General features: G+C 43.6%; 1 protein-coding gene across 1 annotated transcript in view; it reads right to left on the bottom strand.

Annotated features, from left to right (window-relative positions):
* LOC135540100 (plexin-A2-like) overlaps window positions 1–23,102 on the bottom strand; it is a 79,696-nt gene that overhangs the window by 12,912 nt on the left and 43,682 nt on the right. Inside the window, exons 5-13 of the mRNA XM_064966470.1 lie at window positions 11,327–11,427; window positions 5,133–5,256; window positions 4,837–4,990; window positions 4,591–4,687; window positions 3,667–3,781; window positions 3,277–3,477; window positions 2,569–2,665; window positions 1,513–1,712; window positions 662–813 (exon numbers count right to left, since the gene is read on the bottom strand). Coding sequence (XP_064822542.1) covers window positions 662–813; window positions 1,513–1,712; window positions 2,569–2,665; window positions 3,277–3,477; window positions 3,667–3,781; window positions 4,591–4,687; window positions 4,837–4,990; window positions 5,133–5,256; window positions 11,327–11,427 — 1,241 coding nt within the window. The remainder of the gene's footprint in view (window positions 1–661; window positions 814–1,512; window positions 1,713–2,568; window positions 2,666–3,276; window positions 3,478–3,666; window positions 3,782–4,590; window positions 4,688–4,836; window positions 4,991–5,132; window positions 5,257–11,326; window positions 11,428–23,102) is intronic.

Genomic DNA, 23,102 nt, shown 5'->3' with positions numbered 1-23,102 from the left:
AAAATCTGTGGGCAGAACAGAAAAAGCGTGTGCGAGCAAGGAGGCCTACAAACCTGACTCAGTTACATCAGCTCGGTCGGGAGGAATGGGCCAAAATTCACCCAACTTATTGTGGGGAAGCTTGTGGAAGGCTACCCGAAAAGTTTGACCCAAGTTAAACAATTTAAAGGCAATGCTACCAAATACTAATTGAGTGTATGTAAACTTCTGACCCACTGGGAATGTGATGAAATAAATAAAAGCAAAAATAAATCATTCTATTATTATATTCTTAAAATAAAGTGTTGATCCTAACTGACCTAAGACAGGGAATTCTTACTATGATTAAATGTCAGGAATTGTGAAAAACTGAGTTTAAATCTATTTGGCTGAGGTGTATGTAAACCTCTGACTTCAACTGTATATTTGTAGGGACCAGAAGTTGCCACAAGAGTAGTAAACAAACAAAACCAACTGTGGACATTTTGTTTGTCCCCAAAATGTCTAATGCAATTTCTAGGGGGGTTAGGGTTCAGGTTAGAATTAATTTTATGGTTTGAATTAGGTTTAGGGTTAGGAACTACGGTTAGTTTTAGGGTTAGGCTTAGGTTTAGGGCTAGGGTTAGGTTTTGGTCTTAAGGCTATGGGGAGTCTGGGTGCTTCTGTACGTTTTGGTTCTTACTGTTCTGCAGTGATGTAGCCCTCTTCCTGTGGTGTACACTGAACCCCTGCCACCTCCACATTGCCCACCAGCTCAGAGAAGGACAGGCCCAAGTTCAGGCCCTGGATGGTGACCAGTGTTCCCCCCTCTGGAGGCCCTGCCACTGGGCTCACCTACAGGAAGGTGAGGGGGCATGGAGAAGGAACAGATTTATGGTGGCAGCACACAAGTAGTGTAATATTTTCAATACATGATAACAGATTAATGCATTGCATCACTATGCACAAAAACAACTATGCAGAGGCTCTATCTAAAATGGCTTGACCACACAAAGAGCCTTCAGGCCTGTTGAGCAGTTTTCTCCCAGTTCCCAGCAGCAGGCAGTAGCAGTCCGGGTCTGAATCAATTCACTCCCAGACTGCCACTGAAACACTAATAATGTGACAGAGACTTCAAAGGCTCATGGCTCTTTGAAGTTGGAGCAGTAATTCTCTGTGGCTGTCTGACCCACTGTGTCTCTCTCATTCTAAAAAATGAACAGTGTGTTGGGGCCATGATCACTCATTGCCACCCACAAAAGGGTGCATAGGGCATAACTTAAGGTTGCATTAATTTGGCACAAGCTGTATGTCTGATTTAGTCTTATTTATACAACGGGTGGGTCTAATCCTCGATGCTGATTGGTTAAAACCGCATTCCAGCCGGTGTCTATTCCACAAACTACCACCAGTCTTGCTCATGTCTAAGGACTAATCTCAATGGTTTTTACTGGTTATTTCTGAGATGGCCTCTTATCACTAAGGCCATATGATGGATAATGGTGAAGGTTAAAGTAGGGGTTAGTTGTAAAAATAAGGGTCTGACTGACTAACCTCAGTGATGCGTGGGTTGGTACACTTAACGTTCCTGGTGGACACGTCGAGCCAGCGGCTGGCGTAGGGGCTGATGGGCAGGCAGTGCTGCCTCATGGTGCAACGGCCTTCTCCACTGCACCAGCCACACTGGAACTTCCTCTCAGCCCGCAGACACATGCCACAGCTGTCCCGCTGGGCACCACACTTATACAGGTGCACTGTGGAATACAGGAGGACCGCAGTTGAATTACATTCAGTGCTTGTACACTGAGTGTACAAAACATTAAGAACACTTCCTAATATTGAGTTGCACCACCTTTGGCCTCAAAACAGCCTCAATTCACTGGGGCATGGACTTTACAAGGTGTCAAAAGCATTCCCCAGGGACTCTGGCCCATGTTGACTCCAATGCTTTTACACACTTGTGTCAAGTTGGCTGGATGTCCTTTGAGCGGTGAACCATTCTTGATACACACTGGAAACTGTTGAGCATGAAAAACCCAGAAGTGTTGCAGTTCTTGACACAATCAAACTGGTGCACCTGTCACCTACTACCATACCATGTTCAAAGGCACTTACATGTTTTGTCTTGCCATTCCCCCTCTGAATGCACACATACACAATCCATGTCTCAGTTGTCTCAAAGCTTAAAAAATATTCTTTAACCTGTCTCCTCCCCTTCATCTACATGACGTCAATAAGGGATCATAGCTTTCACTTGGATTCACCTGGTTAGTCTATTTTGGGGAAAAAGCAGCTGTTCCTAATGTTTTGTACAGTCAGTCTAAATTTGACAGTATTTAGATATTGAATGGCACTATTCTAAAACCAAATACACACTCAAGCAGGATAATGGAGAGATATAAGAGTTAGTGAGAAATCAAAATGGTAAACACAAAAGTCCACCCTCACAGCCCAGATGATTGGCTAGGACTAATAACACAGTAGAGAGTGCCATGTGAACGTTCTCCCAAGGCTGAGTGAAAGCCTTGGCGTGGGCTACACCCCATCCATCCCAGAGTGAGAGCTTTCCACTCCTCAGCCATGGCAGACAGTGATGGATGGCAGAGGCACCTTTAATCTTATCTGGATTGTCGATGATGAAATTGCCATTCCAAATGATGGAGAGGTCCACTGCCAGGTCACTGATCCTCACACCCTCATATATGTACTGCCGGAGAGAGAGGGGTAGGAAGAGGGAGAGAAAGAGGGGTGGGAGAGGGAGGAAGAGAGAGAGATGAGGCTTTTAACCACCTGTCATTTCTATGATCACTGTCTGCTCCTCTCCACTGTGCATGGCCATATTGGGACAGGACTCTGCGGGGAATGGAGAGGCTGTTCATCTAGTGCTGAGGAAAATGGGCTTTTCACTGGACGTGAGATAGGAGATTGAGGTATAGATGCATTAAAAATGTATTGTGTGTCATGTAGTCTATACAACACTGTCTGACACTCATCCTCACTGTCGACTATCTGAGACATTAACCTATTATGTCCCTATTACGTGGACCTCGATGCACCTTTGAATGACACTAACGTTTGGTTTCATACATAAATTAAATGTTTTAGTAATTCCGCTGCAGACAACCTACTTCTTATTTGATCAAGACATGGCAAACCTGAGCTCATCTCAGTGGGATGAGATCAGATTCAGATTGCTCTCAGAGACTAGCTCAGATGTAATTCACTAGACTACAGATAATGGTGCTGGATAATGCACAACCAGGCTGAGGCTGGTGCCAGGGGGAGTGTTAGAGAGGGTCCCCCAGTCACAGTACGTACCGAGCTGTTCTGGCACTGCACACTGGAGCTGTTGAAGCGCAGGGCGGTGACACGGTGGTTGTTTCCCTGGACGTGGAGCACACACTCGTACCCCCGCTGGCCAGACTGGGGCTGTGGAAGGTTCCGGGCCCTCAGGGTGATGGGTCTCACCTCCCCTGCTGGGATCAGGATCTCCCCAGAGTGCAGCAGCTGGGGGCAGTCCTAGAGAACATATTCCAAGTGTCAAAGGACCTCAGCAGGGGTCTATCAAGGTCTATTATATTATAAAGATAGATAGCCTAAATAGTAACATGTTATGGAAATATGGATGAATGAAAACATGGGTTAAGGTGCATTATACAAGAAAATACTGTTAATCTGGTGTATGTTTATCAGTAGCCATGTAGCTACCTCTGAGGCGTTGACCCGGCCCTCCTGAAAGGAGCAGCTGAAAGGATTGTGGGTACACAGGTTGCGATATTTACACCAGTGGCAGCGGAAGGTACTGTTCACACAGGACAGACACCTGCAGTGCAAGGAGAGGGACAGATGGACATGTTACACACATCATATGACTAACCAGCCAACAGACATCCCAATGTTTCTAGAGACACTGTGGCCAAGCACATGCTCTTAGAGAACGGAAGTTCCTAATTACATACAGTTAACTGAACATTATACAGTTCATGGAGAGGTTAGGCTGTTTCCTCAACATTGTACCACTAACACATACTGTTAATACAGCAGTGTTGCAGAGAGAGCAGTATGAGGCACCAGCACACAGTAAGTCAGTATGTTCTGTAACAGCTCTGTATACATAGAACTGGCCTGCCAGGTCCTTTCAGACACAGGATAATTCATTATGGAGGCTGATGTGATGCTGCTGTGCTGTGTGAGGCAGAGTGGGGAGGGGGAGGTTGTTTAGACTAAAATATTAATCACAGCTAGCGACTGTCTCTGACCAGTTTGCCAATGGACACCTAATTTTGATCAAACGGATATGATTTGGCTTTGGACCGTATTTCTATTATGTTAAAGTGGACCTGAAGGTCACGGTCAGGGAACTATGTTTAGGTGTATGTACTCATACTACTCAGTATGTACACTGTTCCTCAGGGAACCAGTCTAGAAACACTAAGTAGAACTAAACAAGATAACAATGCAGGGTTATCTGCCTTAGGTTGACCTAAATCAAAATGGATGGGTCATTTGAACTTAGGGGTTACCTATCTGCCTGATCTTAAGTGGGTTTGTCTGCATCAATGTCCTAATGAGGTTGGACCCTACTATCTTTTGAATGCATCAGTTAACGTGTGAGCCGGGAAGTGAACCTACGTGTGATGCACGCTGCAGTTATAGAACTTGACCTCTGTACTGCCCAGCATTTGACCTGTCTCCTTAGAGTTCAGACGCAGCGCAACACCCAACCAGTCTGATGGAGAAAAGCAGAGGGAAGGGAGGAGATTGGTAGTATAGTAGTTGGCTTTATTCAGACTGCTGGTCCTCTGTAAAAGAGTCACATATGTATCACTGAGGATCACAGAGCAATACGTTCTATGTTGGAGCTATATATTTTGTCACCTTGTCCTTCAGGTATGTGTGGGACCTCTTTGCCAGATGGGGACAGGCACATGACTCTGTTGCCATTGACATGGCCCTCCACCTCGGTCTGCTCTCCAAATAAACAGGTGATCCCAGTTGATAGGTCAGGTACATTGCTCACCTCCAGCAGGAGCTATAGGAGAGGAGCAGAGAGAGAAAGCTGGGTTGGAACAGTCTGGTCTATCATGAAACACTGAGGACTTCTTCCCACCATCAAGACTCAGAACACGTCAGAATCAGTTTGATCAGAAGTAAATAATTAACTGTTGACTTACAGGCACACTGTGTGCTGACACGGCAATGCTGTCTGGGTGAGCGATAACTTTCACACAACGTTCGATATCAGTGGCGAACCGGAAGGGCTCCTCTGCTCTCTGGCATTGGTCTCTTCTGGCACACCTGTAGATGGGAACCAGGACATTATTAATTCTTACCGGTTACTGTACATGTGAGATAAACATTTTCCTTTAAGGAACATCTAAACAACATCAATGCAAAACGCATCATGCTGTGACACTTTCTGTATATTGAAAGTTCCATACATTGAAAACTTGATTGCTGACATGCAAAACAATTAGGGAATTAGGGACTGTATCAACACTGGACTAATGAAACAAATACCAAGATAGTATTGGCGTAGTATTTTCCTTTAAGGAAATTGATCAGTTTGGTTGGATTGCTCTGCCGAAGGAAATCCAGTTGTACGATGGTATAAATGGATTTTAAGCAGTGAGTGTTTTGTGTAAGGGTTACTTAACATTTTACATTGACATTTTAGTCGTTTAGCGGACTCTCTTATCCAGAGCGACTTACAACTACTGCATTCATCTAATTGGCTAGGTGAGACAACCACATATCACAGCTGCAGTAAGTACATTTTCCCTCAATAAAGTACAGATAACTGCCAAAATAATGGAAACACTAAATCAAGGAGTAAATCAAGGATACAAAGTATGTTGACAGCAGGTGCTTCCACACAGGTGTGGTTCCTGAGTTAATTAAGCAATTAACATTCCATCATGCTTAGGGTCATGCATAAAAATGCTGACGACAATGTCCCCATCCACAGGGCACGAGTGGTCACTGAATGGTTTGATGTGCATGAAAACGATGTAAACCATATGCCATGGCCGTCTCAGTCACCAGATCTCAACCCAAATGAACACTTGCTGGAGCAGCGCCTGAGACAGCTTTTTCCACCACCATCAACAAAACGTATCCCTCCAATAGAGTTCCAGACACTTATAGAATCTATGCCAAGGTGCATTGAAGCTGTTCTGGCTCGTGGTGGCACAACGCCCTATTAAGACACTTTTTGTTGATGTTTATTTTATTTTGTCAGTTACCTGTAGTTATCAGCAAATCAGTACTAGTATAAAATACACATTATTTTGAAATGAAGTGCCAGGACATTGACTGAACTGACCGGGAGCTGACCCCCGGTAGGGGTGGAGGGCCAAGAGACCAGAGGTGGCAGAACGGAGTGCTCAGGATGGAGTGTAAGGTTTGAGCATAGCCTGAAGGTAGAGTCCTGCATCACGTCGGATACTCATGGTTCCCCACAGTTGACCCGCAAAAAAATCAGATGGCTGGTCGAATGAAAATGTTCTTACAACCCGCGCTTCAGAACAATCATGTTGTGAGTAGGAAACGTTTCAAATCAAGATTATATATATTTTTTATAAACCCAGAAGCTTGTTGTGTTGAATTGTGCTACTACTTCAATTAAGCTTTGTGGGCGGTGAGACATTTGGGAATGGGAATAGCCTAACAGCCTACTACTATGGAAATAAATTTATGTTATTGGCGGGTTACAGATCGGCTTTTGGAACAATTCCATGTGCGTGAGTTTAGTTGATACATTTCGGCATCCTATTCTGTGAGCTTGCAGTGAGTCACTCAGCCTCGAAGCAGGAGGGGAGGGTCGAGCCGGCCGGGAGGAAAGATACAGCAATAGTCATAGGATGCGGAAATGGAGGTCAGTGGGGTCGAAGAGGCCGAATCAGGACAGTAGTGAGAGGGATTTAGCAGAAGGTAGAGTTGGTAGGATAGAGTAGGAGAGAGTAGTGGGAGAGAGATAGAGTGAAGATTGATGTACAGGACCATCTGGGTAGGGGCTGAGTGGGTAGGGTTGGAGGAGAGAGGGAGAGAAAAGGAAACCAAGTAGTGATCAGAAATATCAAGGGAGTTGCAGTACGGTTAGTAGGTGAACAGGATTTAGTAAAGATGAGATCAAGAGCATTGCCTGCCTTGAGTGAGAGGGGACTGGGAAAGGGTGAGCTCAAAAGAGGAAAGGAGTGGGAGGTTGAAGTTGCTCAGTACGATGAGTGGTGAGACATCTTTGTAAAAATTAGCTTATCAAGCTGTCAAGCTCATTGAGGAACTCTCCAATGGCACCTGGTGGGCGATATATGACAACAATGTTAAGCTTTAGTGGACAAGTGACAGCGACAACATGGAATTAAAATGAAGAGAGAGATGGGGAAAATAGAACATTTTCACTTATGAGAAATTAGTAGCCCTGTGCCACCACTATGAAGACATATCTCTTCAAATGACAAATTGTGGTAACTTGGGACGTGCAGATTTAGACATTCAAAATGCACACAAACACACAAACATTGCACTTAAAAGTCCAATGCAACCATTTTTATCTTAATATAAAATAATTTAGGAGTAACAATTAAGTACCTTACCGTGATTGTGTTAAATTTAAATAGTCTAAAAGAAACAAAATTAGCTTCTTAGCAAAGAAAATAGCTTCTTAGCAAGTCTGGGAGTGGGGAGGGGAATCTGAAAACGACCTCTCATTGGCAGAGAGGTTTGAAACTCCCTTTCTTATCGGTATATTTACAAATTTACAGGTTATGCCAAAACTCCATCCCACTAAAACAGGCTGAAAGTTCATAAGGTCCTTTTAAACAGCTCTAAACACTAAAATAAAATTCAAATAATTTTTCCATTCCTAATCTCATAGTATGGAAATTTACACTGAGGATACGATAAAATAAGAAAACCTGCTCTTTCCACGACTGATCAGGTGAATCCAGGTGTGATCAGGTGAATCCAAGTTATGATCCCTTATTGATGTCAGTTGTTAAATCCACTTTACTCAGTGTAGATGAAGGGGAGGAGACAAGATAAAGTAGGATTTTTTAAGTCTTGAGACAATTGAGACATGTATTGTGTATGTGTGCCATTCAGAAGGTGAATGGGAAAGACAAAATAGTTAAGCGCCTTTAAACAGGGTATGGTAGTAGGTGCCAGCGCACCGGCTTGTGTCAAGAACTGCAACGCTGTTGGGTTTTTCACGCTCAACTGTTTCCTGTGTGTATCAAGAATGGTTCACCACCCAAAGGACACCCAGACAGTTTCACACAACTGTGGGAAGCATTGGAATAAATATGGACCAGCATCCCTGTGAAACATTTGAAACATTGTAGAGTCCATGCCCTGACAAATTGAGACTGTTCTGGGGGCAAAGGGGGGTGCAGCTCAGTATTAGTAAGGTGTTCCTAATGTTTGGTATACTCAGTTTATATAAAACACAGATAAATCATGTTTTTGAATGCACTGGGCCTTTAAAAGAATTAGAGGCTCTCGAGGTTGCATCTCTCAGCGATCACACTTCCTTTTGACGGGGATCTAACAATAGAGCGTGTCTCTCTTTTACATGTGTAATGTCCGCTGTGGGATGAGACCGTGCTTAATGGACTCTCAGATGTGGTGGAGGGTGACATCTCATGGGAGCCTTCAAAGCGCACAGAGACCTCAACAGTAATTACAAGACAATGAAGGCAGAATGGAAACCCAATGATGGTTGTTGTTCCTGTTGGCTCCTTGATACAGCCGGTATCCATAGGGAGAATAGATACTAACCTCTTAGCTTCTTATCAATAGAAGTGCCCCTGGATACCCATTTCATCTCAGGGCCCTTTCATTCCCTTTTATTTCATCTCCCCCTCCATGTTAGGCCTGATAGTGCTGTTTGTTCTCCTGTCCTAGACTCTTAGACATTAACACACCACATATACAGTTGAAGTTGGAAGTTTACATAGACTTAGGTTTTTCAACCACTCCACAAATTTCTTGTTAACAAACTATAGTTTTGGCAAGTCGGTTAGGACATCTACTTTGTACATGACACAAAATAATTTTCCCAACAATTGTTTACAGACAGATTATTTCACTTATAATTCACTGTATCACAATTCCAGTGGGTCAATTTATACACTAAGTTGACTGTGCCTTTAAACAGCTAGGAAAATTCCAGAAAATTATGTCATGGCTTTCAAAGCTTCTGATAGGCTAATTTACATAATTTGACTCAATTGGAGGCGTACCTGTGGATGTATTTCAAGGCCTACCATCAAACAGTGCCTCTTTGCTTGACATAATGGGAAAATCAAAAGACATCAGCCAAGACCTCATCCTTGGGAGCAATTTCCAAATGCCTGAAGGTAACACGTTCATCTGTACAAACAATAGTACGCAAGTATAAACACCATGGGACCATGCACCCAGGAAGGAGACGCATTCTGTCTCCTAGAGATGAACGCACTTTGGTGCAAAAAGTGCAAATTAATCCCAGAACAACAGCAAAGGACCGTGTGAAGATGTTGGAGGAAACAAGTACAAAAGTATCTATATCCACAGTAAAAACGAGTCCTATATCGACTTAACCTGAAAGGCCGTTCAGCAAGGAAGAAGCCACAGCTCCAAAACCACCATAAAAAAAGCCAGACTACGGTTTGTAACTGCACATGGGGACAAAGATCGTACTTTTTGGAGAAATGTCCTCTGGTCTGATGAACCAAAATAGAACTGTTTTGCCATAATGACCATCATTATGTTTGGAGGAAAAAGGGGGAGGCTCGCAAGCCGAAGAATACCATCCCAACCGTGAAGCACGGGGGTGGCAGCATCATGTCGTGGGGGTGTTTTGCTGCAGGAGGGACTGGTGCACTTCACAAAATAGATGGCATCATGAGGATGGATCATCATGAGGATGGAACATTATGTGGATATATATGTGGATATATTATGTGGATATATATGTGGATATATTGACATCAGTCAGGAAGTTAAAGCTTGGTCGCAAATGGGTCTTCCCAAATGGACAATGACCCCAAGCATACTTCCAAACTTGTGGCAAAATGGCTAAAGGACAACAAAGTCAAGGTATTGGAGTGGCCATCACAAAGCCCTGACCTCAATCCTAAAGACAATTTGTGGGCAGAACTGAAAAAGTGTGTGCGATCTAGGAGGCCTACAAACCTGACTCAGTTACACCAGCTCTGTCGGGAGGAATGGGCCAAATTTCACCCAACTTATTGTGGGAAACTTGTGGAAGGCTACCAGAAACATTTGACCCAAGTTAAACAATTTAAAGGCAATGCTACCAAATACTCATTGAGTGTATGTAAACTTCTGACCCACTGGGAATGTGATGAAAGAAATAAAAGCTGAATTAAATCACTCTACTATTACTCTGACATTTCACATTCTTAAAATAAAGTGGTGATCCTAACTGACCTAAGACAGGGCATTTTTACTAGGATTAAATGTCAGGAATTGTGAAAAACTGAGTTTAAATGTATTTTGCTAAGGTGTATGTAAATTTCAATTTTCAACTGTACATACACACACATACACCCCGATATGGCACGTGGTGCTTTACCTCAACCTGCTTTGGGTGGGCACATACAGTGACTGTATGTCACATTTTCTAACAGTTTTACTGTAGAGAGACTAGGTGATTATTACACTTAGGAAACCATTCAGTGAACAGTAGCTAGACAGTGAATAATAGCTAGACAGTCAATAGTAGCTCATGGAAGTGGCATACATACAAGTATAATCATGGGAATTGGAGCAGAAAATGCACTTATGAAAATAGATGAGGAATAAAGTAATTAGGAAAAATATGTTCTGTGTTTTGCTAGTCAAGTGGGGTGATAACATAGAGAGGGCTCTCCAAGAGCTGTAATTTAGATAATGATGATCGTAGAGATTGCTGAAATGCAAATGCCATATTATAATGCATTAATCCTTTCTGAGGTCTGTTTCAGTGTATTTTCAGAAACACTGCCTGGATTTTAATCTTCTGAATCTCTTCTGCTCTGTCCTGTTCTATTACGTAAACTAACCTGGCGGTCAGATAATTAAGATGTCGAAGATAAGCCTCTTTCACAGTCCAAAATGTTCTAGAGACTGCAGCAGTCCATTTGGTTACCCTCTGCACTACTCTCTGTCTGTAATCCCTCTGTGCTCTGTCCCCATTATCTCAGTCATTCTGCCCCTCCATACCAGCAGTGACAGACAGGCTGTTATCTGTGTGCTCAGTAGCATCATTTTGTATTTGAGGGCTTGTATGACCTCTTACTCCTTTTTTCTTGGGAAATTATGTGATTTGTGTTTTAAAACATGGTCATTGTGCCTTCTGAGAATAGTGTAGTAGTGGACTTACATGTTGAGCAGGACACACCAGCCGCAGTGAGGATCCTCAGAGCTCAGACACTCTCCGCAGGTCCCATACTGCTCACAGGCCTCCACTGGGACCTGGGTCACCTACAACACACCAGAGGAAGGCTTAGACGCTTAACATAGGCCATGGAACCTACAACATTCACATGAACAGCACATCATTTACAATTAGTGTAAAATATATTGCTCTATATAACTGCTTCATTATTTGTTTAGCTGGATAATTGTGTGTGATACATTATGTAGTACAGTATGTAATGTATCCATTGAAATAGTGTCCCTGTTGACTTAGTAAACATGATCTAAGGAAATGGGGAAAAGCCTGGTAGTATGTGAAATCGGATTTATTCCGTTAATTGATTGTGGGTGGTTCAGCACTAGGTTGAAGATGACAAAGTTAAGACAATATAATAATTCCACACGAAAGCTTTCAGAAATAAACCAATTAATTGGACCAGAATCATTGATAACTATTAGCATCGTTGCTAACTAGCAACACTGGTCTCACTTTTGCAAAGAGTTATTAGATATTAGAATCATGTTGTCTTAACCTTTGTCATCTTCAACCTAGGTTCAACAGAGGAAGTAGCACTGGCAAACAGGCTAAGAAACGAGTTAAGCCACAGCAAAGATAAGCCTGATATCCATGGGTGTGCTCACAGCTTGGATCAGCCTACACACACAGATACACACACACACACATATACACACACCGCCACCTCTCTATGTGGACGCCAGGCAAAGCATACGCTCCCATTAGTCGCTGTGATAGACGTTGCTGTTGAGTGGGCAGCGCCAGCCCGTGCATACACAAACAGGTTGAAGCTTTGCTACTTTATACTTTGTTATTATTCTCCCCCTTGACGGACCATGCAAGTCATTTCCTGATGTAAGCAATCACAAATGAAGAGTGGATTATGGATTAGAGCGTCTCCGCTTCTCTTGATAGCGTAAATGGGTTCTCTCTCAGTTATGTTGGCAAAACAGATTATCTGCCACTCTCCGCAAAATCACTTTTTCTTTTTTTAAGAAAAAGCTAAATTATTTTAGAAGGGATGGGGGGGACAGGCTCTACGTCCAAATCTGACACAGAAAGAGTAATCCTCCCAACCAGCCCAACTCAGATTAGCCTCTCCAAAACTAGCTAAGAAGGGGAATGAGCAGACAGACAGATGGGTCTTGCTGTTACCTTGCCAACAGTATGCCTCTGGTGCTGCTCAGATTTAATGTTCAGCTCACATGATGTGAGTTTATTTGTCCATCGAATTCTACCTGAGCATGAAGGCAAAGCTATGAATCACAATGAGATGACATTTGTCAGCAGACAACATTTTGTTTGAGGACCGCAATTTCCCACACATTTACAGCCCTAGAAATCCCTTGAAATGTAACTACAATTAATTACCACACTAAAATGTGGCAGTCATTTGATGAAAGCTTCAGATTTTTCTCTATTAATTTATTTTATTGATAGGACAGCACAAACCTACAGTACACGCTACATAGAGATGCGAGCAAGATAATTCTACCATAGATGGTGAATTCACCAATTTGTAAGTCGCTCTGGATAAGAGCATCTGCTAAATGACTTAAATGTAAATGTAAATAATTATGGTGTAATATGTTATTTTCAACAGTCATAAATAAACTCTAATCCACTCTGCAACTGTCAACTTGGGCTATTATGCAATCCTCGTCATCTTATATCATGCTCTTGGGGGAAGGGGTTCCAACCTGAGTTAAGTGCGCTAAATAGAACGTAATTCCCTTTTTATGCACTTTTTCTCTATGTGTATTCTGACCTTGAACTGACCTTGAACTGCATCAGAACAGATCATGGCAAACAGTGTTTTAGCTCCGTGGTCTTGGAATTATCTCCAGACCAGCTTAAAACTCCAGGATCTTGTTTCCTTGGAGGAGTTTAAAAGTTTGGTTGACTCAAATTTACATTTGCATTTGACATTTTAGGAATTTAGCAGACACTCTTATCCAGAGGTTAGGAGGTGTTGCGAGGGGTTGTGTGCTGTGGGATTATTTAAGATACTTGTTTCAGATGTTTTTGGAAGATGGACAGTGAGATGCTTGTCACCACTTGGGTGACAGAAGAGGGGAAGGTAGTAGTAGTGTCATCCACATAGCAATGATAGGCGAGTCCATGTGAGGATGTGACAGAGCCGCGTGACTTGGTGTGTAGAGAAAAGAGGAGAGGGCCTGGAACTGAGCCCTGGGGGACACCAGTAGTGACAGTACGTGGTGCAGGCACAGATCCTCTCCCTGTCACCTTGTAAGAGAGGCCTGCCAGGTAGGATGCAATCCAAGAGTGTACAGGGCCTGAGATGCCCAGCCCTGAGAGAGTGGAGGAGGATCTCATGGTTCATGGTGTCGAAGGCAGCTGATAGATCTAGGAGGATGAGAACAGAAGAGAGAGTCAGCTTTGCAGTGCGGCGGGCCTCCATGTCACAGAGAAGAGCAATCTCAGTTGAGTGACACGTCTTGAAACCTGACTGGTTAGGGTCAAGAAGAGTTGGTCAGAGAAAGCACGCTCAAGTGTTTTGGAAAGAAAAGCAAGAAGGGATACCGTCGTTTTTTTATGTCAGAGGAGTATTGGTTTCTTGAAGAGGGGAGCAACTCAGGCCAATTTGAAGTCAGAGGGGACACAGTCAGTGGTCAAGGATGAGTTGAGATGGTCTGGAGAAGGATGAGAAGACGGGGTTGAGCAGGCACGTTGTCGGTAGGCCGGACCTCACTAGTCGCAGGATTTCATCTGGAGAGAGGGGAGAGAAAGAGGTCAAGACGTAGGGTAGTTCTCTATGAGTGGGACTAGTAGACTCAAGAGGCTGAGGGAATGAGTAGCAGATGTCATCAACCTTCTTTTCAAAGTGGTTGATGCAGAGAGAGAGGATGGAGGGGGAGGGGTGGAGGATTGAGGAGGGAAGAGGAGGTGGAAAAGAGCTTCCTAGGGTTAGAGGCAGAAGCTTGACATTTTGAGTGATAGAAAGTGGCTTACGCAGTGGAGACAGATAAAGAAAAGGTAGAGGAGGGAGTGGAAGGATGATAGGTCCTCGGGAAGTTTAGTTTCTCAATTTTCACTCAGTTGCCCGTAGCCCTGTTCTGTAAGCTCGCAATGAGTCCCTCAGCCACGGAGCAGGAGGGGAGGGCCGAGCTGGCCGGGAGGAATGGGGATGTTCCGAGTCATAGGATGCGGAAAGGGAGGAGAGTAGGGTCGAAGAATCAGAATCAGGAGACAGGAGGGAGATGGACCTTCCCAAGTTCTCTCACGTCACCCCGCTCCTCCGCTCTCTCCACTGGCTTCCAGTTGAAGCTCGCATCCGCTACAAGACCATGGTGCTTGCCTACGGAGCTGTGAGGGGAACGGCACCGCAGTACCTCCAGGCTCTGATCAGGCCCTACACCCAAACAAGGGCACTGCGTTCATCCACCTCTGGCCTGCTTGCCTCCCTACCACTGAGGAAGTACAGTTCCCGCTCAGCCCAGTCAAAACTGTTTGCTGCTCTGGCCCCCCAATGGTGGAACAAACTCCCTCACGACGCCAGGACAGCGGAGTCAATCACCACCTTCCGGAGACACCTGAAACCCCACCTCTTCAAGGAATACCTAGGATAGGATAAAGCAATCCTTCTCACCCCCCTTAAATGATTTAATAGATGCACTATTGTAAAGTGGCTGTTCCACTGATGTCAGAAGGTGAATTCACCAATTTGTAAGTCGCTCTGGATAAGAGCGTCTGCTAAATGACTTAAATGTAATGTAAATGTAATGGATTTAGCCAAAGTGAGAGATGAAAGGATAGAAGAGGAAAGAGTAGTGGGAGATGGAGAGCGAAGATCATGACCATCTGGGTAGGGGTTGAGTGGCTAGGGTTGGAGGAAAGCGACACAGAAAAGGAAACAAAGTAGTCATCGGAGACCTGGAGGGGGGTTGCAGTGAGATTAGCAGGCAAACAGCCTCTAATAAAGATGAGATCAAGCGTATTACCTGCCTTGTGAGTGGGAGGGGACTGCGAAAGGGTGAGATCAAAAGAGGCGAGGGGAAAGAGAGAGTTAGAAAGAAATGAATCGAAGGCAGACGTTGGGAGGTTGAAGTTTCCAAGTACAAAGCCATCATCAGGAAATTAGCTTATCAAGTTGTCAAGCTCATTGAGGAACTCTATGGTCACCTGGTGGGCAGTAGATGACAACAATTTTAAACTTGAGTGGCATGGAATTCAAATGAGGAGATGGACAGGTAAGAGAGGGAAAACATTTAAAATCTCTGCTTAGGAGAAATGAGTAGCCTGTGCCACCACCGCGACGACCAGATGCTCTCGGACTATGAGAGAAAATGTAGACAGATGAAGAGAGAGCACCTGGAGTAGCAGTGTTCTCTGGGGTGATCCCTGTCTACATCAGGGCCAAAAAGTCAAGGGACTGAAGAGCTGCAAATGCTGAGATGAACTCGGCGTTCTTGACCGTTCCAAACGTTGCCAGAGACCAGGAATTCCACATGGGTACACTAACTTAGAAGAGTTGCAGCCAAGGGATGGGAAGTGTCTGTAAAGCCTACAGTGAAAGGAGTGAACAGGTATAGAAAACACACATACTGTAGTTGCCAATGCTACAAAAGAGCCAAATGAGATCTGAAAATAACTAGGTAAGATACGAAAGTGAGAGCGGTGTGGAGCAGAGTATGTGGGCGGAGTTGAGCAGTCCAGTGTTTCACTTCCTTTCCAACCGCACCCCTAAAAAACACTCCTCTCTCAGAGGGGGAAAAACTGCTGCTCCAAATACGCTCCATTCATTCAAATTTCCAAATGTACCAACAACCATCTATTTTTGTTACTACCTGGAACTACCATTTGGTTTTGAAGTATTGGCACCAAATGCATTCCAATAAACAACATGAAGAGGTGAATGTGGGAAGGGTTCATCATTTGTTTTAAATAGGCTACATGTTGTAATAAATAGCATGCAAACACTGAAAAATACAGGCAGCGTAAGAAGGAACCGAAAATGCATTATTTAGGCTATATAATTAACCTATTATTTCAATTATTTAAAAATTATAGCCTACAAAGAAATAAATTGTGAAGCATTTGCGAGTACGCCACACTAGGCTGCACACTAGGCTGGCAGGAACATTAAGCACTCAGCATTTAAACAACATTTTGTTGTATTAAACAGTTATAGTCTATAAATTGTGCATATAGTCTGTGATTTACTTAGAATTAAATACCCATTTTACGACAAATACCTTATTAGGCTCAGTCTACAGTGCCTTTGAATTCACTTTTATAAACATGAGTTTGGCCAGAAGCTGTGGCTTCAGGCTCGTGCTGGGAGAGCAGGCCAGCAATGGAGAATACCCTCTCCGTGCTTGCATAGACACTGTGGATACTAAACACCCTTCAGGCCACACTTGCAAGGCTACGCAGGGATGCAGAGTTTTTTTTTCTATAGGTAAGCCTAAATATTTTTTGTAAAAGAACCCTATCAAAATGGAAAGCTCCTTGAAAGAGGTAATATGTCTGGCCTATTAGGCCAAAATCTGATAGCCCATTGTATAGAAAATAGAACAAACATTAACAAAGCTTTTAAGAGATCAGATTTTTTGTTTAGAAATACTTTGCTACAATGACACACTTAATTTATTTATGTTAGCATGTGCACGTATTACACCTTCATGCTTTGGGGATATGTGTCTTTTCAGATTCCACAATGACATAGTTGTGAAAACACTACAGCACTCTCTTGCTGTTGGTCCTCCTCATCTTTGTAAGTCACCTTGATTTTGCACCTGTGTGTTTTATCAGTTTCTTTAAACTCCATGACCGTAGCTAAAGCAAGGGGCTATAGCAGCACACAAGTAGCCTACAATTGCATGCTGGGCCGGGTATGCCCTGAGCTCGTGAAGTGAAGTGATGCCTACGGTGGCGCGACTGAAGGCGAAATTGGAGCAAGCAGAAGGCCAATGCTCCAGCCTTTTGGAAACTCGCTCTGTGCTCCAGTCAAATTGATCTGCAGGACCGTCTTTGCTTCGAGACGGTCTTAGTTTTGCGACGAGACCCCCACTTACAGCTGCATTGGGAGACTGAAGTACTAATACCAGTGGTGTAAAAAGTACTCAATTGTCATACTTGAGTAAAAGTAAAGATAGCTTGATAGAAAATAACTCAAGTAAAAGTGAAAGTCACCCAGAAAAATACTACTTGTGTAAAAGTCTAAAAGAATTTGGTTAAATATACTTAAGGATCAAAAGGAAATGTATTTGCTAAAATATACTTAAGTATCAAAAGTAAAAGTAAAAGTATAAATCATTTCAAATTCCTTATATTAGGCAAAGCAGATGGCCACATTTCTTTATTTTGTAATTTACAGATAGCAAGGGACACACTCCAACACTCAGACATAATATACAAACGTAGCATGTGATGACCTGGGATGTTCTCTTGATTAGTGTGTGAATTAGACCATTTTCCTGTCCTGTTAATCATTGAAAATGTAAGGAGTACTTTTGGATGTGTGTCATTTTCTTTAGGAATAAAAGTAAAACTAAAAGTTGTCAAAAATATAAATAGTAAAAGGACAGATACCCCCCAAAACTACTTAAGTAGTACTTTAAAGTATTTTTACTTAAGTACTTTACACCACTGAATAATACTAATAGCTAACTCTCTTGCAAAGCACACCTCCCGATACTAATTGGTGATTTCCTAGGAGAGGAGAAACCACTCCCCCTCCAATACTGCCACTGATTACAAAAACAATAGTTCCAAATTGCCCTGGCCCTTAATCCTGGGTGATGTGTCAACAATCATCTGCTAGTACTAGTTAATAGCTGTCAACAATTCACATACCAGGTAGGCTACTGGGAAGACAGGAAGCACTTAAAGTAGATGGCCCTATCTAGTTAAAAGACAACACTAGACAACAACAGATAAAGACAAAAATTATACTTACCACTCCTGGAGATATCACGAGTATAGGAATGTGAGGAATGTGATCGTCATTAGGACTTGATGCGGTGGTACAAATGATATATTTTGTACGTATCTATCTATGTATCTATGTATCTTGTATGTTTGTAATTGAAATGTATGTGTGTCTACGTCCCACAACATTTTTTATGGTGTCTATGTATGTCTGTAAGTTGCTACAGTGTGTCTGATATTTGTCTCAAACATTGTTCCCCTCTGCTCTTGTCTTGGTTAGACCAAGTGTCTCTTAAATGAGATGAACCTGAATAAATAAAAGTAAAATAATTGTGAATAGCATGCTATTCACCCGCTATTCATGTGGGGTGGAGCTCGAATAAATCAAATCAAAGTTGATATGTCGTGTGCGCCAAATACAACTAGTGTAGTAGACCTTACAGTGAAATGCTTACGTACAGGCTCTAACCAATGGTGCGAGAAGAAAAGGTGTGTGTGTGTGTGTGTGTGTGTGTGTGTGTGTGTGTGTGTGTGTGTGTGTGTGTGTGTGTGTGTGTGTGTGTGTGTGTGTGTGTGTGTGTGTGTGTGTGTGTGGGTGGGTAAGTAAATAAATAAAACAACAGAAAAAATTACATTTGAAAAAAGAGTAGCAAGGCCTTATACAGACACCTGTTAGTCAGGCTTATTGAGGTAGTATGTACATGTGGGTATCGTTAAAGTGACTATACATATATGATGAACAGAGAGTAGCAGAAGCGTAAAAAGAGGGGTTGGCGGGTGGTGGGACACAATGCAGATAGCCCGGTTAGCCAATATGCGGGAGCACTGGTTGGTCTGGCCAATTTAGGTAGTATGTACATGAATGTATAGTTAAAGTGACTATGCATATAAGATAAACAGAGAGTAGCAGCAGCGTAAAAGAGGGGTAGGGGGGCACACAATGCAAATAGTCCGGGTAGCCATTTGATTACCTGTTCAGGAGTCTTATGGCTGTTAAGGGAGTAAAAACTGTTAAGAAGCCTTTTTGTCCTAGACTTGGCACTCCGGTACCGCTTGCCATGCGGTAGTAGAGAGAACAGTCTATGACTGGGGTGGCTGGGGTCTTCGACAATTTTCACAGCCTTCCTCTGACACGCCTGGTGTAGAGGTCATGGATGGCAGGCAGCTTTGCCCCAGTGATGTACTGGCCCGTACGCACTACCCTCTGTAGTGCCTTGCAGTCGGAGGCCGAGCAATTGCCGTACCAGGCAGTGATGCAAGTAGTCAGGATGCTCTCGATGTTGCAGCTGTAGAACCTTTTGAGGATCTGAGGACCCATGCCAAATCCTTTTAGTTTCCTGAGGTGGAATAGGCTTTGTCGTTCCCTCTTCACGACTGTCTTGGTGTGTTTGGATCTAGTTTGTTATTGATGTAGACACCAAGGAATTTGAATCTCTCAACCTGCTCCACTACAGCCCCGTTGATGAAAATGGGGACGTGCCCGGGGCTCCTTTTCCTGTAGTCCACAATCATCTCCTTAGTCTTGGTTATGTTGAGGGATAGGTTGTTATTCTGGCACCACCCGGCCAGGTCTCTGACCTCCTCCCTATAGGCTGTCTCGTCGTTGTCGGTGATCAGGCCTACCACTGTTGTGTCGTCTGCAAACTTAATGATGGTGTTGGAGTCGTGCCTGGCCATGCAGTCGTGGGTGAACAGGGAGGGGACTGAGCACGCACCCCTGGGGAGCTCCAGTGTTGGGGATCAGCGTGGCAGATTTGTTGCTACCTACCCTCACCACCTGGGGGGCGGCCTGTCAGGAAGTCCAGGATCCAGTTGCAGAGGGAGGTGTTTAGTCCCAGGATCCTTAGCTTGGTGATGAGCTTTGAGGGTACTGTGCTGTTGAACGCTGAGCTGTAGTCAACGAACAGCATTCTCACATAGGTGTTCCTTTTGTCCAGGTGGGAAAGGACAGTGTGGAGTGCAATAGAGATGCATCATCTGTAGATCTGTTTGGGCAGTAATCTGTTTGGGTTGTAATAAATTAAGGTGTGGCGAAGATGTGTCCACAGATACTCTGTATTCTGACCTTAACTTAATTCCCTAACAATTCTACCACCTTTACCCGCGAGGGAAACATGAATCAGATCTAGCAAACCTATCGGTTCCAAGTGGAAAAAGCATCTACTTTTTTTTTTGATAAAAATAACACCATTATCCATGCACTGTAATTTACAACTTGATAAGGTCTATTGATAAGAGCTAGGTAAATGAGTAATCCACTTGATAAGGGACTTGTAAATTTAAATGACAAATGCGAAACCAGTCATATGGTAGCAAACTGAAGCATATCAAAATATCAACTTTCCCACAGTAAAGTTTATGAAATGCTGTGCCATTATGTCGAATTTAAATTAACTCCTGTCTTTTAAAGACAATTTGTAAAAATCCAAATAATTTCACAAATCTTCATTGTAAAGGGTTTGAACACTGTTTCCCATGCTTGTTCAATGAACCCTAAACAATTAATGAACATGCACCTGTGGAACGGTTGTTAAGACACTAACAGCTTTCAGACGGTAGGCAATTAAGGTCACAGTTATGAAAACTTAGGACACTAAAGAGGCCTTTCTATTGACTTGAAATACCAAAAGAAAGATGCCCAGGGCCCCTGCGCATCTGCGTGAACGTGCCTTAGGCATGCTGTAAGGAGGCATGAGGACTGCAGATGTGGCCAGGGCAATAAATTGCAAAGTCCGTACCATGAGATGCCTAAGACAGCGCTACAGGGAGACAGGACAGACAGCTGATCGTCCTAGCAGTGGCAGACCACGTGTAACAGCACCTACACAGGATCGGTACATTCGAACATCACACCTGCGGGACAGGTGTTCCGTCTGTCCGCAATAGGCTGAGAGAGGCTGGACTGAGGACTTGTAGGCCTGTTGTAAGGCAGGTCCTCACTAGACATCACCGGCAACAACGTCACCTATGGGCACAAACCCACCGTCGCTGGACCACACAGGACTGGCAAAAAGTGCTCTTCACTGACGAGTCGCGGTTTTGTCTCACCAGGGGTGATGATCGTATTTGCGTTTAGGCCTGTACTCTGGAGCGGGATCGATTTGGAGGTGGAGGGTCCGTCATGGTCTGGGGTGTTGTGTCACCGCATCGCCGGACTGAGCTTGTTGTCATTGCAGGCAATCTCCACACTGTGCGTTACAGGGAAGACATCCTCCTCCCTCATGTGGTACCCTTCCTGCAGGCTCATCCTGACATGACCATCCAGCATGACAATGGCACGAGCCATACTGCTTGTTTTGTGCGTGATTTCCTGCAAGACAGGATTGTCAGTGTTCTACCATGGCCAGCAAGAGCCCCGGATCTCAATCCCATTGAGCACGTCTGGGACCTGTTGGATTGTAGGATGAGGGCTAGGGCCATTCCCCCCAGAAATGTCCAGGAACTTGCAGGTGCCTTGGTGGAAGAGTGGGGTAACATCTCACAGCAAGAACTGGCAAATCTGGTGCAGTCCATGAGGAGGAGATGCACTGCAGTAATTAATGCAGCTGGTGGCCACACCATATACTGACTGTTACTTTTGATTTTGACCCCCCCCCCCCCTCTTTGATCAGGGACACATTATTCCATTTCTGTCAGTCACATGTCTGTGGAACTTGTTCAGTTTATGTCTCCGTTGCAGTATTTTGTTATGTTCATACAAATATTTACACATGTTAAGTTTGCTGAAAATAAACGCAGTTGACAGTGAGAGGACATTTTTTATTTTGCTGAGTTTATATACATATACAACGATACCGTACACTGTATTTATAGAGATGATTTAAGATAAATCTACAGAAAACCCTATTGAATGAAAACTCCACGAGAAAATCTGTTGGCCAGCAAGTGGGAGGGTTTTCAGCAGTTTAATGAAATGTATTCAGTGCGCGGAAGGTAACCACACCTGCAGAGTGCGTTATGTGACTGAATAAGTTAAGTCTGAATTTCAATACTGAAAAGTGCATAGGAAATGCCTACATTTCCTAAGTCTGAATCGGTCCTTACAGCGATGCTAGGCCTTTGTAATGCCTATGAAAGTAAGGCTTATCATATCAGCCTACTATCACTACCACTTTCACTCAGATTTATCTGTAATTTAACATGTTTTCAGATTATAGAGATTTGTGTTCTCTTCTCCAATGAAAACGCACTAAAAGCACAACAGTGCTTTGTCTGCAATAATGTGATTTCTGCTTTGCCTTTAAAAGTTGTCTCTATTAATTACTGTTAAATGTAAATGCAGCTGACCATATCCGTCAACCATCAGCTTATTATCTGACCCATCGATCTGCTGGGTGAAGGTGGGTGGGAGAACAAAGGGCCCTGATGGACAAAGGGCCCTGAGGTTTATCTCCTCTCCTCCCTGACCTGTTGTTTTCACAGCTGCTGACCCCTTGACAGGGATAACAAAAGGTCTAATGATGGGTTAGGTGGAAGCCCAGACAGAGACTGATAACCCTCCCTGTCCAAACAAACTCAAAAAGACCAGCCAGCTCAACAAATAACACAGATATTAAGCATTTTCTCCTCTGCCTTTAGCCCTTGACAAGACGGGTCATGGGTGCCTCTATAGCAGGGGTCTCCAACCCTGTTCCTGGAGAGCTACCCTCCTGTAGGTTTCGATTGAACCCCATTTGTAACTAACCTGATTCATCTCATCAATCAGCTAATTAATAGAATAATGATCACTAGATTAGGGTTGAAGAAAACACCTACAGGATGTTAGCTCTCCAGGAACAGGGTTGGAGAGCCCTGGTCTTTAAGCACTACAGTCAGCCTATAATGTTTAATG

Source organism: Oncorhynchus masou, chromosome 5 (genome assembly GCF_036934945.1).
Source record: "Oncorhynchus masou masou isolate Uvic2021 chromosome 5, UVic_Omas_1.1, whole genome shotgun sequence".
In the NCBI taxonomy this organism is placed as follows: domain Eukaryota; kingdom Metazoa; phylum Chordata; class Actinopteri; order Salmoniformes; family Salmonidae; genus Oncorhynchus; species Oncorhynchus masou.
This window is presented reverse-complemented; position numbering and strand designations above follow the sequence as displayed.